Source organism: Sarcophilus harrisii, chromosome 2 (assembly GCF_902635505.1).
Source record: "Sarcophilus harrisii chromosome 2, mSarHar1.11, whole genome shotgun sequence".
Taxonomy (NCBI): domain Eukaryota; kingdom Metazoa; phylum Chordata; class Mammalia; order Dasyuromorphia; family Dasyuridae; genus Sarcophilus; species Sarcophilus harrisii.
In genome coordinates this window covers 139,941,361-139,964,912 of record NC_045427.1, presented here as the reverse complement: position 1 = coordinate 139,964,912, position 23,552 = coordinate 139,941,361, and the positions used below count along the sequence as shown (strand labels likewise).

The following is a 23,552-nucleotide window of genomic DNA, read 5'->3' as shown; positions in this document are numbered from 1 at the left end:
GGGACTGGGGTTTGTTTTTGTTTTTTGCTTTGTGTGCGGGGACTCGTGCCTCGCCACGGGACTTGCGGTGACTGCAGGAGAAAGTGAAGCTGAAGATTTTAGGCCCCTCCGCCTCACTCAGCCCCAAATCAAACATTTACTCATTGGTGCGCTTCGAAAACGAAGGACCAACGGCAGCATCCCTGGATGGCACGTCAGTGGGCGCTCGCTAAGCGTTGGTTGACTGACTGTCTGTAGGAGGGGGGGGGCAAGGGGGGAGGGGGGGGTTGTCTGCGGGACCCAGAATGGCACTGATTCATGTTCCCTGAGGGAGCCCCGCTCGTGGAGACGGAGCACTGCCCGAGAACAAGCAGGCCCTCAGACTGCGCACCGGCACTGCCGCTCCCCTGGAACTTGGAGAAAACCCTTGGAGTCGTGAAGAGCATTAACCAGCAGCGGCTGTTTCCATAATTTAATGCCTTTAGCTAGCTCTACCTCGTCCCGCCCCTCCTTCCAGACCGGCCAATCCCCAATGGCTGTGTCCTTGACCACGCCCCCCGGATGTGCGTCACCCGCGGCCGTTACGCAGAGTCGGCGGCGCTCGGGCGCGCGAGTTTTCAAATCGGGCCTTGGGAAGGAGCAGCATCGGACTCGATGGGACACGCTGATCTGGGTAAATGGGAGCGTCAGGGAATCCGGCAGGGCCGGAACGGAGGACTGGGGGAAGCGAGTCAGCCCGCGAGCCGATGTTGCGTTAGGCTCGCGGGAGCCTGGCGTGGGCTGACTGGGCTATGCCGGACCGGGCTGGGTGGAGGGCGGGCGACTCTAGCCTAGGGCCCTTTGGACCGACGAGTGGTGGGTGGGGCGTGGAGGAGCCGACCAATAGGAAAGCGAGTACCTGCCTGATGTCATCGGAAAGTCCGCTAAACGTGGGGGCTGGGTTTTGGGAGACCGCGCTTTCTTTGAGCTGGGGAGCGCGGCTATTGGAGTTATTGATCTCTCTAGGGGCGGGGCATTCAGGCATTGGAAGGCCCGAGCTTTAAAAAAATAATTATGATTTTAGGGGAAAGGACGCTATAGCCATTAGGGAAAATTATGAGTCCTTTTTGAATAAACAAAATCAAGAGGGGAAAAAGGGAGAAAATAGAGAATATAACAAATAGGGGAGAGGGCATAGAAATGGGTATTGCAGGAATCGGCTTTGCAGGAGACGATTTCTCCTGACAGTGAGGGAGAAAGTCGGTACTGGGAAGTCACAATCTCTCTCTGCTTTAGGGAAGCCCCGGGAACCTGGAAACCTTCAGTTTTTCTGTAAATGTCTAACAAGGCTATCAGGCATGTAAAATAGGACGCAGAAACTATGGGACGTTTTACCCGTCCTTCCCCGGGGCCACATCCCAACCAAACTGACCTGATCACACTCCTGCCTTCTCCCTGCCTTCGCACAGGGGGCTTCTCGTGCTGGCAGTTTGCCATTTCCTCCTCACCTCCACCTTAGGCCCAAAGCCTCCTTACCCTAAGCTTTTCCCGATTTCTCCTTCCTCAACTGTTTAATTCGGGAAACCTAAGTTCAAATTATCAGACACTTCCTGACTGTGTGACCCTGGCCAAGTCACTGAACCTTTCTGCGGGGCTCGATTCCCTCATCTGTAAAATGAGGATAGTAATAGCATCTGCCTGACAGGATTGTGAAGCTCAGAAGGCAATAGCTTTCTTTAAGTCTTAACTAGAATCCCATCTACAAGAAGCCTTTCCCTTTCTAGTCTAATACCTTCTCTCTCTATAACTTGTTTGCACTCATTTGTTTGCTTGTTGCCTTTTTACGTTTAGAGTGTAAACTGCTTGAGTTCAGGGACTTTCTTTTGTCTTCTTTGTGTCCTCATTGCTTAAGCACACTATGCCCAGCATGCAGGCGTTTCATAAATATTTCCGTACTGACTTATTAGCATAATGGCTGGCATATAGATGGTAAATGAGTGGCTGGCTCAGCACAGCGATTGGTGAATAGTAGATGCTTAATAAATGCCTTTTCTCTCCCCCCTCCTTCCTCCAGGTGGCTTCAGCTGGCTTTTTGTTTCCTCAATGTCTAGCATAATACTGTACGCATATGAAGTGCTCATTGAGTCATTTCCTCTTGCGGTGGGTCCTCTCTACTCTCCCCCTCTAAATCAGCTCCTGTTTCTGCTCTGGTGGTGTCTTCAGGTTGCTCCTGCTCTGGCTGGTACTTCTCTGCCGGTTCTTTGCTTGCCTCCCTCCAGATCAGCCCAGATCCTGTCATCTCTAATGTTTGCAGGGTCAAGGATGAGCGCTCAACTCCTTTATATAACAAAGGATAAAGGAATAGTGAGAATACAAAGAGGGGAAATGAGGTTTTGCCCAGAGTCAAATGGGGAGTATTCTTGATTCAGTGGCCATTCCACGATATAATCCAATGCTAGTGGACAATGAAACATAGTCAAACTAGAGAATCTATCTGTAGGCAAAGAGCTAAAATGATGAAAGGGATGGTGTTCAGGGCTGTTAAATGAGGAAGAATGAAGAAGATTAAAACTTTTCAGTTTAGCCGATATGTCCTTGGCTAACCCACATTTATACACAAAATACATAATGGTTCTCTTATGAATCTTGTAGTTGGAAATGTAAATATTAAATGGTTTGCCCAAGGCCTAATGATGATAGAAATTGTAGAAGCTGGGGCGTCTGACTCCAAATCCAGAGCCACTTATCCATTTGTTATTGTTCAGTCACTTGAGTTTACTCTGTGACCCCATGTGGCAAAGATACTAGAGTGGATTACCATTTCCTCATTTACAAGCAGGACAAGCAGGGTTAAGTGACTTGGCCAGGGTCCCACAGCTAATAAGTATATAAAGTCAGATTTGTAGTTAGGTTTTTCCAACTCTAGGCTTGTGACCCTTCCACTGTGCTACCTAGTGCCCCCTCTCATTACTACATTATATTAAATTCAATAAAAGAGAGTAAAGTCTGTGGGTGGGGTGGGTGAACTTAGATTTTGTTATAAAAATAATTCACATTTGTATAATGTGTTACACTTTACAAAATACTTTGTTCACAACAACCCTGTGAATTGATTAGTACAAAGCTTGTTATACCCATTTTACAGATAAGAAAACTGATACTTATAAAGATATGAAGTGACCTTCCCAACTACTAAGTGGTGGTAAAGCCAGAACCTAATAATTTCAAGTCCAGTGCTTTTTGTATTATTCATGGTGATTTGGACCAAGGACAAATGATTACAGGTAAGTCTTGATCCAATAAAAAGATGTATATTAAAAAGAAAAAAAATAAAACTTTTTTGATATCTTCTGTTTTTCGTCACAGTTATTTTTTGGATATACTCCTCACCATTTTGGTAAGCCTCATAAAGAAAATCTGTTAAGCAAAACCAACTAACAGAGTAATCATAAATGATAACTTATGAAACATTCCATCTATGGTTCCCCCCTCTCTCCAAGGAAAGTTGGGGATTAGAAGGCAGCCTGAGGTGCATTTCCTTATTCCTTTTGTATTAAGATTGCTCATTACAGATATATGAGTTATATAGCAATCTGACATATTTAAGCCCTATCGGGCATAACTAAACTAAGCAACAAATTCCATTCAAGTGGCCTAGTTTCTCAGAAGAATAATTTTCAAATGTAAATAAATCCGATCCTTGTCTGTTAGTTTTATATTTTTAATACATTCCTAGAAGTCTAAGATCATTGCTTCATGCACAGTGAAAAATGTTCAGAATTTCCAGGAGAAAATTAATTTTGGTGTCAAAAACTCTTTGAAGTTTGAATTTAAAGTCAATAAAGAGGTCTTAGCATGTGCCTGGATTTAAGATCTTTGAGGCTTTCAGGGAAAACTATCTAGTATTGATGTTTTATAAGCATCTCCTCCATACAGTCAATATTGGGAAACCATAAACTCTAGGTTATTTTAGTGTAGAATTCTTTCTCTACTCCTGGGTAGTTTTGCTTTCAGAGGTAGAATGAAGACTCCTCATTTTAAGGTCTTGCCAAGGATTTTTTCTTCTGTCCAAAGCTTTGAGCCTCTTCCATGAGAAGTTTTAATAGAGCACTTGTTGGCAGCAGTATCTGGTCTTTCTCCCAATATTTTTTCTGATTTTTCCTCTCACTTCCCATACAACAGAGAACTGTTAGGCTGAAGCTCATTATTCTCATATGATTTCTGTTACTTTGGTTATTGATATAGTCAGTTATACTAATAATTTAATTAATATTGTACCAGCCTTGCATTCCTGATATAAATTCTATTTGATCATAGTGTATTATCTTGGTGATAACTTTGTTATTCTCCAATTCCACATGAATCATAGGTTAAATCATATTCCCTAAATCCCAATTAGATAAAACCTGCTACATAGAACATAGTTTCTATGGACTCTGAATCTTATTTCTCTTCTCCCCAATCAGTAAGGTAAAATGAGGTTTTTATATTAGTAATGATAGTATTATCTGTCTTCTCATGAGCCCATAGTGAGAATTATGGATCAGATTTCTTTGGAAGGGAATGAAGAAAAGAGCAAACATTTATTAGGCACTATGTCAAGTACTTTGTAAAAATTATAGATCTTTACAACATAGGTGGTGATGTTATCCCTTTTTTTAAAAAAAATTATAACTATTTACAGAACGTATGCATGGGTAATTTTTCAACATTATCCTTGCAAAACCTTCTTGTTCCAACTTTTCTCCTCCTTCCCCTCCCCTAGATGGCAGGTAGTCCAATTTATGTTAAATATAATATGCATATACATATTTATACAATTATCTTGTTGCACAAGAAAAATCAGATTTACAAGCCATTCTCCAATTAATAAATGGTCAAAGGATATGAACAGACAATTTTCAGATGATGAAATTGAAACTATTTCTACTCATATGAAAGGATGTTCTGAATCACTATTGATCAGAGAAATGCAAATTAAGACAACTCTAAGATACACTACATACCTCTCAGATTGGCTAAGATGACAAGAAAAGATAATGCTGAATGTTGGAGGAGATGCAGGAAAACTGGGACTTTGCATTGTTGCAAACTGATGCATTGTTGATGGAGCTGTGAACAAATTCAACCATTTTGGAGAACAATTTGGAATTATGCTCAAAAAGTTATCAAACTGTGCATACCCTTTGATCCAGCAGTGTTTCTACTGGGCTTATATCCCAAAGAGATACTAAAGAAGGGAAAGGGACCTGTATGTGCTAAAATGTTTGTGGCAGCCCTCTTTGTAATGGCTAGAAGCTGGAAAATGAATGGATGCCCATCAATTGGAGAGTGGTTGGGTAAATTGTGGTATATGAATGTTATGGAATATTATTGTTCTGTAAGAAATGACCAGCAGGATGAATAGAGAGAGGCTTGGAGAGACTTACATGAAGTGATGCTGAGTGAAATGAGCAGAACCAGGAGATCATTATACTCTTCCAACAACAATACTATATGATGATCAATTCTGATGAACGTGGATATCTTCGACAAAGAGAAGATTCAATTCATTTCCAATTGATCAATGATGGGCAGAATCAGCTATACCCAGAGAAAAAAACACTGGGAAGTGAATGTGGACTACTTGGGTTTTTGTTTTTCTTCCCAGGTTATTTTATCTTCTGAATCCAATTCTTCTTGCACAACAAGAGAACTGTATGGATCTACACACATATATTGCATCCAGGATATACTTTAACATGTTTCCATGTATAAGACTGCCTGCCATCTAGGAGGGGGATGGAGGGAGGGAAAGAAAAAGGTGGAACAGAAGTGATTGCAAGGGACAATATTGTAAAAAATTACCCAGGCATGGGTTCTGTCAATAAAAAGCTATAATTAAAAAAAAGAAAAGAAAAATCAGATTTAGAATGAAGGCAAAAATAACCTGAGAAGGAAAAGAAAAATGCAAGCAGGCAATAACAGAAAGAGTGGAAATGCTATGTTGTGGTCCACACTCATTTCCCATAGTTCTTTCACTGGATGTAGCTGGTTCTCTTCATTACTGAACAATTGGAACTGATTTGGATCATCTCATTATTGAAGAGAACCACAGGATGTTATCCCATTTTGCAGTTTTACATTTTACAATTAAAAGAATGAGGAAAAACAAGTTAAGTGCCTTGCCCAAAATCAGGTAACTAGTAAGTATCTGAGGCTGGATTTGAGTTTGAATTTTCCTGACCCAGCCCGTTAGGTGGACCAAGTTGACCTGTAGGAGAGGGTAGTTTCAAGTTTTTAGTATTTACTGCCAAGTTTCATTAGATTTTAAACTCCTTCATGGGAGGGACTGTCTACTGCTTCCTTTTTTTGGTATTTTCACCACTTAGTACAGTGGTTGGTATATAATAGGTGCTTAAAAAATGTTTATTCAGTTGATTCAGATTATTCAGTCAGCTTGCTGCCTGTAGAATTGTAATTTATAGTAAAGGTGGTTTAAATCTGGCATATAGAAAATGTTGAGAGTTACTACCCTTGCTGACATTAAATGTTGTTTTTGATATATATTCTGAATACGTGTTTTTTTCTCATTTAGTCACAATGAGCAGCACAGGACTTGAGACTGCTGGTCATCCCAACAGCATTTCATCACCTGAAAATGTGTTCCTGACCCCTACATCCAAACAGCCAACTTTGAATATTTCTGGTACCCCTATCCTTGAAGATTTCCCTCAAAATGATGATGAATGGGAGAGAAGGCAAAGACGGCGCTCCAGAGTTGTTGATCTACAGCTCAGTAGCACAGATTCACCACGTTCAGTGGCATCCCCTTCTATTAGGTGAGTATAATTTTTGGCTTTCCACCAAATGTTTGGGAGGGTATTTTTATTCTCTGAGACTATTATGTATATTTGTATATCCCCAGGATATTTCTAAATGTGGGTGTTCTGAATACCCATGTACAGGAATTGTGTTGTGTGTGTGTGTGGGGGGGGGGTATATCTAGCTATCTGCTTAATTGTGTTACTTTTTTAGGAAACCTGATACTCCATCATTACTGGTCCCAAAATTTACAAATACACAGATTGCAGATCATTATTCCACCTGCATCAAGTTGTCAACTGAAAATGTGAGTACCTACTATCCCATCTGGGTCCCTTTATTCTGTAATAATGGTAGATAGTTGCAATAAAAACTGATACTTTGAAAAATATTGCATTTCTATTAACTCATTTGATCCTTACAAGTACTTTGTGGACACTATCATTATTCCCATATTCAGACAAGGAAACTGAGAGTCCAGCAGAATAAATTACTCTTCTTAATGGCAAACCTAGAATTCCTTTTCAAACTTTTGACTATATCATATCTATCACTATTTTCTCTACATTAGAATCCTTCTCTGTGATTAACCTCTTCTGATACTTTGTTTTTGTCCTGGGACTTTGATCAAGTTAATCAAGTGCTTTTTGTTTTAATTTCTTCTTTAAAAAATGTAGTGATTGATACTATTTAGATCCAAATTCGTAATACTGGTTTTAAGATTTCTCTGTAGGGGCAGCTAGATGCAACACTTATTAGCTGTGTGATTCTGGGCAAATCATTTAACCTTAATTGCCTTGCACGCACACATGTGCACAAAGACACACACACGCGCACAAAGACACACACACACACACACACACACAAGGACTTGATTGTAAAAGTGTATGGTTAGTAATGATTTTATAATTTTATTCTGTAAGGTATTTTCCTTATATTGATATTTTCCTAGTATGCAGGTAAAGCCCCTTCCTGATGAGTTGCTTGTTTTGCCTGTCAGTTACTTATGATACATTTATTCAATTATGTGTGGGGAGGTTGTGCATGTGACCGAGCTTTTCCAAATACTTCATAGTTTCCTAGTGCCGTTGCTCCTAGGACAGAAACTGTTCTTAAGAGTCTTCTTCACAGGTGGCATCATCTATCTGGGGTCTTATTTAGGAGTCAGAATAAACTTTTCTCTAATTTTCTGCTTTTTTTTCTTCAGAAAATCACCACCAAGAATGCTTTTGGTTTGCACTTAATTGATTTTATGACTGAAATTCTCCAAGAAAAAGACTCTGAACTGACCAACTTTAAGGTAAGGATAACTTATCAACCTTTCGCCCCTTTGAGCTGAAGGAGCAAGTATATCTGGGAATATGAAGCATATTTCTTCTGAAATGGGGCAGTTTTGTAATCAGCACTTTAAGTGGGATGGAATACTTCATCTTTTGTAGCTTTGCTTTGTCTTAATGCCTAAACATCCTTTTTTTTTTTTTAATTTTCGGCAGGGGAGTCAGTAGTTTGTAGCCTGTAGCTTTTCCCCTCATGCTCTCACATGCACCTCTTGCTTGTTTCAGGTAGCTGCTGGTACCTTGGATGCCAGCACCAAGATCTATGCTGTTCGAGTAGATGCTGTCCATGCAGATGTGTACAGAGTGCTTGGTGGACTAGGTAAAAATGCTCCTTCTGCAGAGGGAGCAGACAGTCAGGAGGCAGGTAGGTTGGGGTTTGTGATCTTGAAAGGTGGGAGCAGAAGTTTATTCCATGAGTTTTTCTGTCAAATCAATTGTGCTGTCAGGTCAACTGATTTCAGTATCAGAATGAAGTCAAACATAGCTCCTTAAAGAAATGTGGCCTATTTTAAAATATAGGAGAGATAAGATTCTGTTATCAAAGGGACTGAGGTACTTGTACAGAAAGAAAATATTCAGATGCTAAAATTATTTAGTATGGAAAGAGCATGAGAAGCCATTAAACCTTGAGCAACTTTGAAAGTCCCAGCCCAAATGCCTTTTAAAAAATGGGAAACCTGAAGATGCCAAAGGGCATATAATCCTATTGATGTAGTGGTTAGAAAGAAGTGTTAAGCAGGGAAACTTTGAAAACTATAACTTGAAACCTATTTCATACTTAAATACATACAAGCTCCATTTAATAGAGGTCTCTAGTTTCATGTAATCCTCCTATTCTGGTCTACTGTGTATAATATGGAAATATACAGACTAAAAATAAAAAAAAAAAACAAAAAAAAACCCAAACCATCTAGTTAGTTAATTGGGACCTGCTGATACATGAGTTGGTTTTGAAAGGATTTAGTTAATGTTGAACATTTGATACCTGTTCAAGTCATCTCAGCTCTAGGGCACAGACTGAAAGCTTCGAAGGAAACAGGAATTCCCCTTCAAACAATGAGTATACTATTAGTAATGAGTGAGTACCTTAGTCTCTGAGTTAGGAGGTATGTCTGCAACTGAAAACTCACCTGCAGAATGTTGATAAATACTCAACTGGTGAAGTAGCTAAGTTTTTATGTTAGTACACTGTGGATTAGGTAGTTCTGGTACCTGGAATGACCTCATTCCAGCTAAGACCCTGTTTTATACTGAGGCACCTTTATAATTCCTTAACTCACTTAGCTGCTTTGTAGTGAATTTACTTCCTGGCTGTACAGTCAGTTTTCTCTTATTCTTTTAGATGGAAGCACTGCTGCACCAGGTACCATCAAAAAAGTCCAGAAACCTAAAAAGAAGCACCAGGGTAAAACTATTGAACAGAATCTAAACAACATCAATGTCTCAGAGGCAGATCGAAAATATGAGGTGAGGGAATAAAGGTATAAAATTAGCTCCGTTATCACCAATCAGATCTTTGATTACTTCATTCCTTTCTCTACTCCTCTTGCGTGTCTGATCATAGATAGGATGTTTATCAAATCTGTATATGATAGCAACTAGATAAAGAAACATGATCTTATTAGACTAAAATAATAAGCCAAATCTAATAAGATTAAGATTTTATTTTTAATAAGATTTTATTTTTTTCTAATTACATGTAAAGATAGTTTTTAGCATTCATTTTTAAAAGATCTTGAGTTTCAAATTTTTTCTCTCTCCTCCCCATCCCTCTCTCCAAGATGGCAAGCTATATTACATAGGTTTGCACTTAAATTTTAAAATTTTAATTTTCAAATGCAAATGAGTCCTGAAAATATTATTATCTTATTAAACAGGCTAGATTTTTGCTTCCATACCAAGTGTTTGTTTGTAATATAAAACTCCTTCCTCCCTCTCCAAAAGAATTCTGAAATTTTGGTTGTGGAATATAAGTAGATTTCAGAAATTTTGTCAGGCTCTGTGACTGCAAATTACATCATTGATGCCTAATCTAAATAGTAATTGATTAGCAAATGAAAAGAAACTGAGCTTTTCTGGAGGGAAAGGAAGAGCATTTAGGCACAAACTGTTCAACTTGTTTGGACATCATCCAATAATACTACTAATAATTATAAATTACCTTATATTTACATAACACTTTAACGTTTGCAAAGCTCTTTGCAAATGTTGTTTTATTTTGTCTTCCCCACCACCCTGGAAGTTTGATGCTGTTATTATTAGTAGAGGCAGCTAAGTGGGTTGAGTGCTAAGCAGGGAGTCAAGAAGACTTGAGTTTAAGTGTGGCCTGAAACACTTATTAGCTGTGTGATCCTGGGTAAGTCCTGTTTATCCTCGTCTCTTCAACTGGATTATAGCAGAAGCTGCCAACAGGGTTGTTTTGAGGGTCAAATAAGATATTTATCTGGTACTTAGAACAGTGCCTGGTCTTAGTAGGCTCTCTATAAATGATTATTCCCTTCTCTTCTTTCCCTTCCCCATTTTACATATGAGGAAAGTGAGGCAGCATTTGGTAAAATGACTTACCCAGGGTCCTACAGCTAGTGTCTGCAACTGAAGGTTTGTGGTTTGTTTGTTTTGTTTTAATTAGTGGTCATTTGAATGAATAGTTTGGACTCACAGAAACCAGTAAAGGGAATTGAAAGACAGTTGTTTGGTTTCAGGAAGTAGTTTAGGGGAGACAGCATGGTGCAGTAAAAAAAGCTTTTAAGTTTACGGTCAGAAGAGGACCTGGTTTTTAATGTTGGGGCTGCCACTGTACTGCTTTTGTTACTTTGGGCTAGCTGCACGATCTTCTGGGTCACATAGTGGCTAAGGTGGGACAAGAACCCAGCTATCTTGTCTCCAAGCCTTGTGTTTTTCTAAAAGCATTATATTCCCTAACAGAGATTTAGAGCTAAAAGAAATATTACAGCTCATCTAGTTCAACTCCCTCTTTTTTGCAAATGAGGAAACCAAGAACTCATCTTAACCCATTGGCTCAGTTTCCTCATCGGTACAATGGAAATTATAATATTTATAATGTTTCTGTGTTATCTCTTCCAAATCTCTGCATTTTGAGGTTTTTTGAGTATTTTTTTTATTGATAATTTTTGTTTTTATCAACAAGTATATCTTCTTCCTGGAGACCTAATTTTTGGAACAAAGAACACAAAAGAAATGGGAGAAAAAGCATTTCAACACAACTAAAGCAATACATCTTTAACCAGTTTGACAACATTCCACACTTATAATCTCCCACCTTCTACAAGGAAGGGAGGGAAATGCATTTCATCATCTTTGGGGCAAACTTGAATGTTATAGTTACTTAGCATTCAGTTTCTTTTTGTTGTCATTTTTTTCATTTCTGTTATTGTAATCATTGTATACATTGTTTTCCTGATTCTGTTTACTTTGTGTAAGTTCATATGTCTTCCCATATTTCTCTGTATTTTTTATTTTCATTATTTCTTATCTTAGAATAAAATTTTGTTCCATTCATATGCCACAATTTGTTTAGTTGTCCCTCAATAAACAGGCATTTATTTGCTTCCAATTCATAGATATTATGAAAAGAACTGACCAAAATGTTTTGGTGTGTATTGGACCTTTCTTTTTATCTTTACCCTCCTTAGCATAGGAGTGGAATCCACTTAGGAGCGGAATCTTATAGTCGAAGGGATATTGCTTTCCAGAACCTTGCAAGATTCATTGTAGAAAGAGGCAGTATATAAAGATACAGATGTGGTCTTTAAGAGGACTTCTTCCTTCTAAGCTTAGTTCTTCACTTCTGGCTAGACCCGTCTTCAGCAGCTTTAATTAAAATTTGCACTGACTCCTCAAGGTTTGGATTCTGAGGCTAGCAAAGTTCTCATCTCCTGGTCCTTACATGAAAATATAGCTATAATTGTAGCTGCATTTGACAGGTGCTGATAACAAAACAGATGGACAGGTTTGATTCCTATTGTTACAAGTTATTTTCTCTGTGGTAAGTAAAAAACTGCCTCTACCATTAATAGGAGTGTCAGGAGGAGGACCTGGTTTGGGAGATTGGAAGGAGATGATGAGTTTGAGTTTGATGTGATAGTGGCACATTTAGATAGAATAGGCAGCTGGAAAAGTAGTATGGGACACAGAAAGATGATCTCCAGAAGCCAAGGCATCTACTGTCATTGTTTTCAAGTTCTTTTTCTTAGTAGTTACTAAGTTCTGGAAATGCTGAAGTTCTCTAGAATTTAGGAACGCCATCCTCATCATCATATTGGATTCCCATCTCTGTGTCTCTTGCTCCTTTTTCTTCTACCAGCTATTAGATCTGGTTCTTATTTTGCTTCTACACTTAAACACTTACATTTGCTTTTCCTTTTCCTTTTTCATTTCTAGTAAATTGTATTAGGAAAACCCCTCACTAGATTTAAATAGTCAAGAGTCCTGAGTTCACATTTCAGTTCTATTACTTGCTAGCTGTATTTCCACAAACTATTTAATTTCTCTCAGAATCAGTTTTCGCAAATGAGGACAATCTTACCTGAACTGCCTTACCTTTAGGTATGTTAAAAGAACAAAAATGCCATATAAGTGTTTTCTATTACTATTATTATCATCATTATTATCATTATTTATCATTCTTTCTATGCTTGATGCCCTAACCCTCTTACAACTCAGGCATTTAATATGTGTATTGTGCTTCCCTCCTCCAGTTATTTCTGTTATTTCCCCATGGTTTCCTATTCTTGTGCTTCACCTTTCTCCCCCCATCTCAACTCATTTGCCTTAGGAATCTGAAGATTACAGATTTATAGCAAGAATGGATCTTGAAAAGTCATCTTTTCCAACCCCCTCATTTTATAGCTGGGGAAACGTGAGAGAATAAGTGTTTTGCTCAAAGTAGTCAGTAACAAAGCTGTGATTCAAACCCAATTCTTCTTTCTTCAGATCTGAAATATTTGTCTTCTAATTCTATAGCACCTCTCTCATTTTCCAAGATCTTTCACAAATAGCTGCCTGTTTTTTAGCAAGCAAATTGACTTGTTCTTTCAGTACCTTGGGATACAGTTTGTCTAGACTGGTGACTGACATTCATTAGGAACAAGGAAGTTCTCTTCCTATCCTGTGGCTCTTCTTGAAGCCTTTTTTGTTCTGTCTCTTTCAATTACAGACATTTACTGAATACTTATTCTGTAACAGGCACTCTGGATCATTCTCTTTGAAAGAAGCAAAATATAAGTGGAATTGTTCTCCTTTCCCTCATTTCACATGGTTTCTACCTTGAGCAGTAGTCATCCCTTTTTGTAATCTTCGTTTCCACTCAATATAACTTAAAATCTTTTTTTTTTTTTGGTTGTTATTTCATTGCTTTCTCATTTCTTTAGGCATTCATTTTGAGCTCTAGCTCTTAGGAAGCTTTTTTAAAGGATTTTGCCATCCTTTTGTATTAATCTTCTTTTACTTGTACTTGCTTCTTTTTCTGTGCATACCTTAAAAAAATCTTTTTGGTCAATGGATTCCCTGTGCATCTGTATTTATTTCTTTAGATTTCCTTTCTTTTCATCCCTGCCTCCTTTTCTTCCTCATCAGAATTGTTTTTCTTCTTCATTTATTTCTAAGTTCTTATCTCTGCTGAATCTTCCACATCTCACTTGGGCTCCTATTTTATTTCCTCTAGTATTGGATAGTATCTTTTTTTTTCTTCTTCATGAAGATTTACAGAATTTTGCAGAATTTAATGTAACAGCACTGGCAAAAAAAGTGTTAGGATAAAGTCTTAGATGTGGAAACAATTGTTTCATAGACCTTACACTATAATAGTCTACTTTAAAATAGCATGGTTATTATCTGAACAAGGAATTGAGAAAGCATTTGTTGTATAGATCTTATCTATTAGAGAGAAACATTAAAAAATTACACAGTGTAACTATTGGCATCTGCCCGAACATAGAAATAATTTTGTTAGACTCATTTTTGTTTTTTAAATGCTATTTGTTTGGAAACCATTTTACCTGTATTAGTTTGCAATTTCATTTCTTTCAAAGTGCTAAGGTAAACCGTAACTCTGTTGTTGGTCAGTTCAGTTGTATCCAACTCTTCATGACCCTATAGGTCATAGCACTCCATAGCACTATCTCCTGAAGTTTATCCAAGCTTATGTTTGTTGCTTCCATGACATTATTTATTTGTTTCATCCTGCTTTCCCCTTCTTTTGCCTTCAGTCTTTCCTAACATCAGAGTCTTTTCCAATGAGTCCTATCATCTCATTATTATGTGGCCCAAGTATTTAAATTCAGATTTGAGTGATTTCCAAATGAATGAGGTTTTACTATAATTTTATTTGTCTTCTTGTCACTGTTTCTTAATCATGTCATTACATCTTTTGTATTTGCATGCAGATTGATCCCATGTTTCAGAAGACAGCTGCGTCATTTGATGAATGTAGCACTGCTGGGGTATTTCTCTCTAGTCTTCACTGTTCTGACTACAGGAGTGAGCTCCTCTTTCATTCTGATGTCCGGCCCCTCTCCACTGCAGAGCCTCTGAAGTTCCCAGCTTTGGGATCGGTGGAAGTAGCAGATTTTAAAAGTAGGTACAAATACCCCAACAAAGGCATTTGAGTCCCAAACAAAATTGGATCCAAGCACTTGGAATTCAAATCCTGGGTTCAAGTTTATCATTGCTCTTTGGATTCTACTTTCTTCATCTGAAAAATGAAAAAATACCTGCCCTACTCACCTCACAGGGTTATTGTGAGGCTTGAATGAGATTATTATGTAAAGTACTTTGTAATCTTAAAGTGACAAATATCAGCTGTTATTATTTGTGAGGATCAAATGGGATATGGTTTGTTAAAGTGCTTTATAGATTATAAAATGCTCCCACGGATGTCAGTAGTTTTTGTTATTTGTGTGCCACTAGTTCCTAAGTGATCTCCATGAAAGATTAGAGAACTTGTTTTAAAATGTGTATCTTGTTTGCATTGAGTACCTTAGAGACGCTAAAGGAATGGTTAGTCAAATCACAGATTATTTTTCCCTGGCAAATCAAACTTCAAACAATTGCCAAGAATGACTTGATATTCATTGTAACTTGATACAAGTTTTCATTATAAACCAGGGTTTATAATATATAAATATATGTATGTGTATGTGTGTGTGTGTATGTATGTGTGATGTGTATATATATATATATGTGTGTGTGTGTGTATGTGTATAGATATACTCAGAGCATAGCAATTTCTAGCTTAATCAAAACATGGCTTTATTTTTTACTACAAAGAAGATTACATTTCAGCATAGCAAGGAATACTGTAATGTTCGGGCTAGCTTTTCTGAGGGTCTTCTGGAAGGGCCTCGTTCTCAGCAGGACTACAAGGATGGACAAGAATAGAGTCCAAAGTCTTTATTGTCTCCTTCACAGTCTGTATCTGTCATAGTCTGACCCAGTCTCCTCCAGCAGTCTGACAGTCTGCCAGTCTGCCAGTCTCAACCAGTTTCCCTCTGAATCTGACTTTGTCCCCAGTTCTTTCAGCCCTTAAATACCATATTACATCATTACAGTATACTGAATATAAGCCAATCTAGAGTGATTATATCATTATATCAAACTAGAGTGATAATATCATACTAAATATATGTGAACTAGAGAATCATTATCTCATTAATTCCACTGAGTTACACTTTGTTTCAAGTATACTTCTTTCAAGTATACTTCTCCAAAGTTCCAGCCCTCTGCAGAATACTATGGAGAAGCTTCTTATCCATCTGTGCAACATGAGACATTTTTATACCCTCAAAGGATAAAAATTAAATGGGTTTTATACATAATAAGTGGAGAGATACAGAGCTGGATGTTAATGGAGTTATCTTAAGTGGAATCACAAAAGCTCAGCAGTAGTGGAAGAGGTAGATTATTGGGAAGTTCCAAAAAAGAAAAATACAATGGATAACTGATAACAGCAGGTAGTATGAGCACTTCCATTGTGCTAAAGAATGCAAAATTTTGCTTGGAGAAAAAACTTTTTCCTACTGTAAAAAGTTAAAAAAAAAAGTTTTACTGTTTTTTTCAAGTTAGTAATACTTATCCTATCCATATGCCTTTGCATATTGTCTCTCAAAGCAAACCATAGGATGGGCTTAAAATTCTTCTGAAGAATTCTTCAGCTTTTTATGGATTAGTTCCTATACTTATACTGCAGAACCTTCAGATAACTCTAGAACTTTAGTGTTTGGGCTTAGAATAGAGGCCTCAAGATACAGGTGACTACCTGAAAAGGTTTATAGAAATATGTAGAAATATTTTGCCAGTTAGTGTAGAAGGTTCTGAAGAGATGAGACTTGACCATCTCCAGGATGGTTTATTTAGTTCAAATCTTTTTGGGACTCCTCTTTTGCCAATCAGAATTCCTGCAGACCCCCTAGAAGTGACTCACATCTTTTGAAGATCACCCTGATTGTTAATTCCCCAATCATACTGGAAAATCACCTCCTTCTCTAAATCCCCATCCTCATCCCCATCCCCCTGGCATTTGTGAGACAGGGAAAAGATCACCTGGGCTTAATAGTCCAAATCCTAATGTACACTTTAATTTTAGTCCAGTATTGTCCTAGGGATGTGGTAGTTAAAAGCTTGGGCTCTCTATAGAAAAGTATCTCTAGACAGGCTCTTGGGTTGCAGACCAGACCTCTGGTTCATATTTACATGATGTATAATATTTATGAAATATGCTATGACATTTGGCCCCTTCCTGGGGACTATCTAATACATAAGAGTCCCTATTTCTACAACCTGCCTTTTCTTGTTTGTGTCTATTTTAAGGTGTGACTGTCCAAATAAAGTATTTGTTTGTAAATATGAATATTGTCATATTTCCTTCTGACATAGGCAAACTAGATGATTTAAGACCAAAAAATAAGATTCTAGGATTGGTTACAAATTCCTAAGGCATTCTTTTAGGTTCTCTAGCTCCAGTGTAGGGTTTACAAATTATTTGGAGGAAAAAGTCAGTGCTTGAGAGTCCTTTCTGAGAGTAGCACATAAATCTCCCCTGCAGAAAATATTGTACGTGTGCTGGCATGTGCACATTGCAGAGACTAATTCCAGCTGACTAAAAATACACAAAGCTGACTTTCAGCCACTTCTGTTGGTAACTTTGATAACAATGCTCTCAGTCAGAACATAATGAGTGAATCATTTTCATTTTGACATTTAATTGAAATGGATGAGAAAAGTAATTTATCTGACTTTGAATCTCTGTAATCTTCCCGCCAGCTGCCCTGCTGCAGTGTGTGGAGGAGCGCCACATTTGCCCTTCGCTGGCTGAGTTCCAGTTTTCTAAGTGGGACAGTGATGCTGTTACTGAGGTACAGAGTAACTTTTGGTGTAATTGCTCTGGGTGAGTCCCAGAGCATGTATTTGTGGTTTGGTTGAATGTGCCCAGCGTATTCTCAGTCCAAGATTAGTTCAGACAGATGGGAACAAAAACTTTGAAACTCATTCTTACTTAACCAGTTGTAGGGAAAATATTTCCTTTGGCACATTTGTAGGAACAAAAACCTGAAGGGTAATACAAACAGCCCTATGTTAGAAAACAAAATGAATTCTGGAATTTGTTTCTTATTATTTTTTCTCTGCTTCATGGTGGTGAGGCAGCCCTACTTAAGTAAAGCCTTAGTAGGATTAACTCTCCAGTGCTGATTATCCCAATAGCCTCTGTGTTCTGAGGTTGCTCTGTAAGCTTCAGGAATTTCCTGCTCTTTGAGGTTATGTCCCTTGGCACAGAGTTTCCTGAGAAATCATGATGTGTAAAGCTTTCCTTTGTTTATTTTTAGCTTGGCCCCTTTAGCCTCCTCATTAAAATTAAGAAAACAAATGGTCTCCATGGAAAATTGTTTTCCCTAAAACATGTAGTTTGTGGATTGAATTCCTGTTTCATGTACTACATTATGTGCCTGGCAACAGTACAATTCCATTCTGTATTGTGCCTTATAAACTTCCTCAGCTCTTTATTTATGACAAAAATGCTGGGCTTAGAAGTAGGGGTGGGAGAGTGGTAGGAAGAGAGCAGTGGAGTAATTAAAACATGTAGGTAAAGAAATAGAACTTTTAGCTAAAATTTAAAAGTAAGAAGATGCGGTGAGAGTGTTGAACAAAAATAATTACTAACTCATTGAGGGAAGATTGAGTAGGTCACTTGATTGGGGTTTTTTTTTTTTCTCTCTTTTTCTCAGTTACATGTAAAAAAAAAAAGTTGATATTTTAAAAAAAGTTTTGAGTTCCAAATTCTCTCTTACCCTCTTCACCCTTCTTGAGAAGGGAAGCAATTTGATATAGATTATACATGTGCAGTCATACAAACCATACTTGCATCTTAGCCATGTTCTAAAAAACCTACCCCTACCCCCACCCCCAAAAAGGAAAAAACAACCAATCTAAGAAAAATAAAGAAAGCAAAAAAAGGTATGCTTAAAATGCATTGAGACTCCATCATTTCTTCCTCTGAATGAGGATAGCATTTTTCATTACAAGTCCTTTGAAATTACCTTAGATCATTATATTGCTGAGAATAGCTAAGTCATTCATAGTTGATCATCATACAATATTGCTGTTACTGTTTACAACATTCTTCTGTTTTCAACTCACTTTGTATCAGTTTATATAAGCTTTCCTAGGTTTTTCTGAAAGCATCCTGCTCATAATTTCTTAGGACATAGTAATATTCCATCACAATCATATACCACTACTTGTTCAGCAATTCCTCATCCCCTCAGTTTACAATTCTTTCTTACTATAAAAATATTTTTATACATAATCTACATTTGTCTTGTCAATATTGATTGAGTATTTTAATTACGGGCTCTTATCCAAGGATCCATAGACCTTTTAGGGTGTCTCTGGATAGTTTTTTTGGTGGGTGCTATAAACTTGGATATAGGAAAATATTGCACACCTATTTTCACAATGTTAATCTATTACATAATCCTTTCATTATGACTTAAAAAAAACAACAAAACACGGTATTCTAAGAAGAGATCCTTGGATTTCACCAGACTGCCAAAGGGATTCATGACACAAAAAAAAAAGGTTAAGAATCCTAAGTGTTGATATATTCTTTCTGTTCTTTTTAGTCTTTGTCAGTTCTGGTGGACAAGTTTAAGAAGAGTGATCAGGTATTTGATGTTAATTCCGAGATTGAAGATAGTGATAGTGAGGAGTGTGCTGGTATTCCTGTGGAAGATGACTTTGATGCAGACATGCATGATCAAACAGCAGGAGGGGATCATGAGTTCAGAAGTTGCCAGAAGTCTTCTGAATTCAAAAATTCCAGGTAAAATTAAAGAAAAAGCAGACTTTTAGAGCAAAGGAAATTTTTTTTTTTTTTTGTGAGCTTTTCATATCAGTTTTTAGTAGATTTCCTATGGGGATATTTGATTCTAGCTGTATTTTGATGGAAGTTTGTATGCTATATTTCAGATATTGCTAGTTTGTAATTTTTTTTCTTTCAGTAAGACTCAACATAGACTGGTAGGAAATTGTTTTGAATTTTTTATCTGTGAAAGACATCATCATTCTTATAAATAACAATTCCACCACATATTGTGAGCATACAGAGCCTGCACCTGATTGAGTTAAATAGTTGTCAAGGAGGGGAAAAGGAATCCATAGGACATAATTTATTAGTCGTTCCTTTTAGTGGAGTAGCTACCACCAAAAGTAGAATGTGGGACAATCTAGTTTAGAGATGGATGGGATCTTTCTACTCAAACTAGAAATTTCTTCTTTAACATCCCTGACAAGTTGTCACGTAATATCTGCTTAAACATTTAAAAGGATGGGAAATTTTTATGTTTTCATTATATGCTAGTTTTTTTTTTAATGAATATTTGTGTATGTATCAAGTTATTCTGCTAGACTTTTAAATTCCATGAGAGAAGGGACTATGAAGGCATAGTCCAGGGGTCCTCAAACTATGGCCTGTGGGCCAGATGCGGCAGCTGAGGACGATTATCCCCCTCACCCAGGGCTATGAAGTTTCTTTATTTAAAGGCCCACAAAACAAAGTTTTTGTTTTTACTATAGTCCGGCCCTCCAACAGTCTGAGGGACAGTGAACTGGCCCCCTATTTAAAAAGGTTGAGGACCCCTGGCATAGTCTATACTTTTGTGTCTTTCTCTAATGCCTTCAGAAAGCATACAACAAATGTTTGTTAAGTTGACTTGAATGCTCTACTAGCCTCTTCTATTTTTGGATGCTCTTAATTGTTAGTAAATTTCTTTAGTTGAAATACACCTTCCTAAAATTTAGATGTGTTCATTGTTCCTCACAGAAGTCTAATCTCTGCTTTTCAGTTTTTTTGAAGAGTTTTCACCTCTTCTAAATCTTTTCTGAATGTATTTCAACTTGTGAATATAATATTCTTCCTATAGTATGACTTGTGTAAAGTCCAGTAATTTCTCTCCCTTCCCTCTTCTCTTTTGTTTTGAGCACTACTATTTTTTTTAATTGAAGTTTATTTTCTAAACATGCAAGGATAGTTTTTCAACAATAACTCTTGAAAACCTTCTGTTCCCATTTGCCTCTCTTTCCCCCATTCCCTCCCCTAGATGGCATGTAATGCAATATATGTTGAACATGGTAAAAATATATGTTAAATCCAATATAGGCATACATATTCATACAATTTTCTTGCTGCACAAGAAAAATCAGATCAAAAAGTTAAGAAAAATGAGAAAGAATATAAAAGTCAAGCAAATCACAACAAAAAGAATGAAAATGCTCTGTTGTGATCCACCCTCAGTTCCCACAATTCTCCTCTGGGTGTAAATGGCTCTCTCCATCACAGGTCTATTTGAACTGATCTGAATCTCATTGTTAAAAAGAACCACATCCATCCGATTTGATCCTGGTATAATCTTCTTGTTGCTGTGTATAATGATCTCCTGGTTCTGCTCATTTCACTTAGCATTAGTTAATCTAAGTCTCTTCAGGCCTCTCTGAAATCATCCTGCTGAACAATAATATTCCATAATATTCACATACCATAGCTTATTCAGTCATTCTCAACTGATGGGCATCCACTCAGTTTCTAGTTTCTCTCCACTACAAAAAGGGTAAACACTAGTATTAACATAGCTTAAGACTATAATAACTTTCTTGGCCATTTCAGATTGTTCATTGAAGTTGAATTTGTGGTCAACTAAAATCTCTCAAGTTTTTATATGTACTCATTTTAATTTTAATACATTTGTTGTTGTTGTTGTTGTGAGTTTTTCAGAGAGCTCCCTGTGTATCTCGCTTCATCTTCATTTGCTAACATTTAAAATTTTGCTTTTGATGATTTCTAATCCCTTCTGAATTGTCTTCCAGTTTGGTTTCTTATGCTATTAGATCATGCTTATTATTTCTCTGAATTTTCTAAAATATGTTTCTAAAGATTGGAGAACATGGCCGATAGTACTTGGTATCCATGGCTATTGTCAATTCCAATCAAGCAGTAATCTCCAATGGGTCTTTGGCCTTTCTGTAGCTCCATCCTATTCAGACCCCACAACATAGCCAGGACCTCTTCACCCAAGTAAATTGGAGGCCTGGGATGGAAAACCTGAGAAGCAGCAACAGCACTCTGATATCTGATTGAAACAGGACAAACTAGGAGGACATCCATCCTATCAGAAGCAAGGGTGCTGCCAATTTAAGCTTCCATCCCCTTCACTCTTGGAGAGTCTGGGCCTTATTTTTCTTCCATTGTGCTTCCCCAGGAGCAGAAAAAGAAATGCGTGTCTGGGCTAGTGCAGGTAATAGGGAGATCCCATGTTATGATACTCTCCTTTCTGCCATTCTCTCCACTTAGTTACAAGGTGGTGAAATTTAGTGTTCTTTCTCTTGTACCATACTGATTACATTTTGCTTGGCTGTTTATCTGGATAATTTGACCCCCAGTCTTTGCTCACTGTGATCCACCCTTCACACAGCTGCCAGAATAATTTTCCTACCTCTGATCCTGTAATTCACTTCATTAAGGACCTTCAGTGGCTCCCTATGACCTCTGGGGTAAAGTAAAACTTAACATTTAAAGGCAGAGTTTGTCTCACATTATAATTTTCCTTCATATACTGTTTCAGCCAAATATGGTATTACTTAAACTCAGCATTCTACCTCCCACCTCCATGATTTTGTATAAATTGTCTTCATTCTTAAAAAAAAAATATTCATTCTTAAAAAATATTCATCCTTTAGAATTCCTATCTTCTTCTTGTCAAGACTTAATTCATGTATCACCTCCAACAGGTAGCCTTTGTGGTCCCTTAGTGTTTTTCTTAGCCTCAAATTATCATATGTTTCTATGTTTTACATCCTCCAGTAGAATGTAATATCCTTGAGGGCAGGGATCATTGTTTATTTGTCTTCATATCTCTCAGAACTTAGAGATTTTTTAATGTGCTACCCTGGGGGGGGGGGGGGGGTCTCTGTACATACACTCCTCTCTTCTCTTACCCCTCCACGTATCTGCTTTTTCCTGTTTTTTTTTTATCTGGGGTTCAAAAATTCTGAATTTTACTCTGCCTTCTGTGCTTCTGCTTCCTTTTGAAAGATGGAATTATCAATGAGGTATATCAAGAATTGATCTACCTTTGCTTTTTACTAGAGTAAGACTTCCAACAGAAGTTTGTTTAGTTGAAAATGCCCCACATCATTACGGTAGCATCATTATGGCAATTTTGTGATCTGCATCATGAAAGCACTCTCTGTCTACCTCTTACCTCAGGTTGAAAAGGCTAGTATACTGGAATGTCATTTCTCTCTCTTTTTTTTCCATAGAGTATATACTGTCATGCTTCTCCCCTCAGGTCTGTAGATTTCCACTTAGATATAGTTATATCTTTTTGAAATGAATTATCTTTACTTTTTATGTAATCTTTGGGAAAAAGGTATATCTTTCATTACCAGTAATGAGCATGATCCCAACATATTTTGGTGATATCCATGAAGATTCTAGTTTGCTCTTTTAATGAAAATTTCAAGTTCACTTTATTCATGATCACTTTGTGCATTGAGATATAGATAGCTAAGGTCGTAAATGTTATTTCCAGTGCCCGTTATTTCTTCCTATGAATTGATTATTCACTCCACTATTTTTATCTTTTATCTGATGGACTTTCCAAGTTGTTTGTTGTTTTTAATCTCTTTCAAGTGTTTTTTGTTTACTTTTGGATCCCTACTAAGTGTCTGGCTCCTAACAAAGTATAAGTTCCTGAAGGACAAGTAATTTTTGTTTTTGTTTTCATTCCCAGCATCCCAGCATAGTACATTAGGTACTAATGGTACTTAATAAATATTTGTTGATTTGAATTGAAATGAATGGAATCCAAATAGTGGTCATTGAGGATACAGAAGTGAAAACTATACAGTTCCTACTCTTCAGAAGCTTATAGTTGAGTTGGATAT

At 37.4% G+C, this 23,552-nt stretch overlaps 1 protein-coding gene across 2 annotated transcripts in view; it reads left to right on the top strand.

Moving 5' to 3' along the window:
• The first annotated feature begins 409 nt into the window (after positions 1-409).
• NCAPH (non-SMC condensin I complex subunit H) overlaps positions 410-23,552 on the top strand; it is a 46,176-nt gene continuing 23,033 nt past the window's right edge. The window contains exons 1-10 of one of the 2 annotated variants that reach the window (XM_012540059.3): positions 410-652; positions 3,104-3,242; positions 6,536-6,779; positions 6,976-7,069; positions 7,970-8,062; positions 8,325-8,463; positions 9,442-9,566; positions 14,504-14,693; positions 17,379-17,470; positions 19,235-19,434. In XM_012540059.3, coding sequence (XP_012395513.1) covers positions 3,233-3,242; positions 6,536-6,779; positions 6,976-7,069; positions 7,970-8,062; positions 8,325-8,463; positions 9,442-9,566; positions 14,504-14,693; positions 17,379-17,470; positions 19,235-19,434 — 1,187 coding nt within the window. In that variant the 5' untranslated portion in view covers positions 410-652; positions 3,104-3,232. The remainder of the gene's footprint in view (positions 653-3,103; positions 3,243-6,535; positions 6,780-6,975; positions 7,070-7,969; positions 8,063-8,324; positions 8,464-9,441; positions 9,567-14,503; positions 14,694-17,378; positions 17,471-19,234; positions 19,435-23,552) is intronic. The other variant, XM_003758079.4, reaches the window with a different exon arrangement.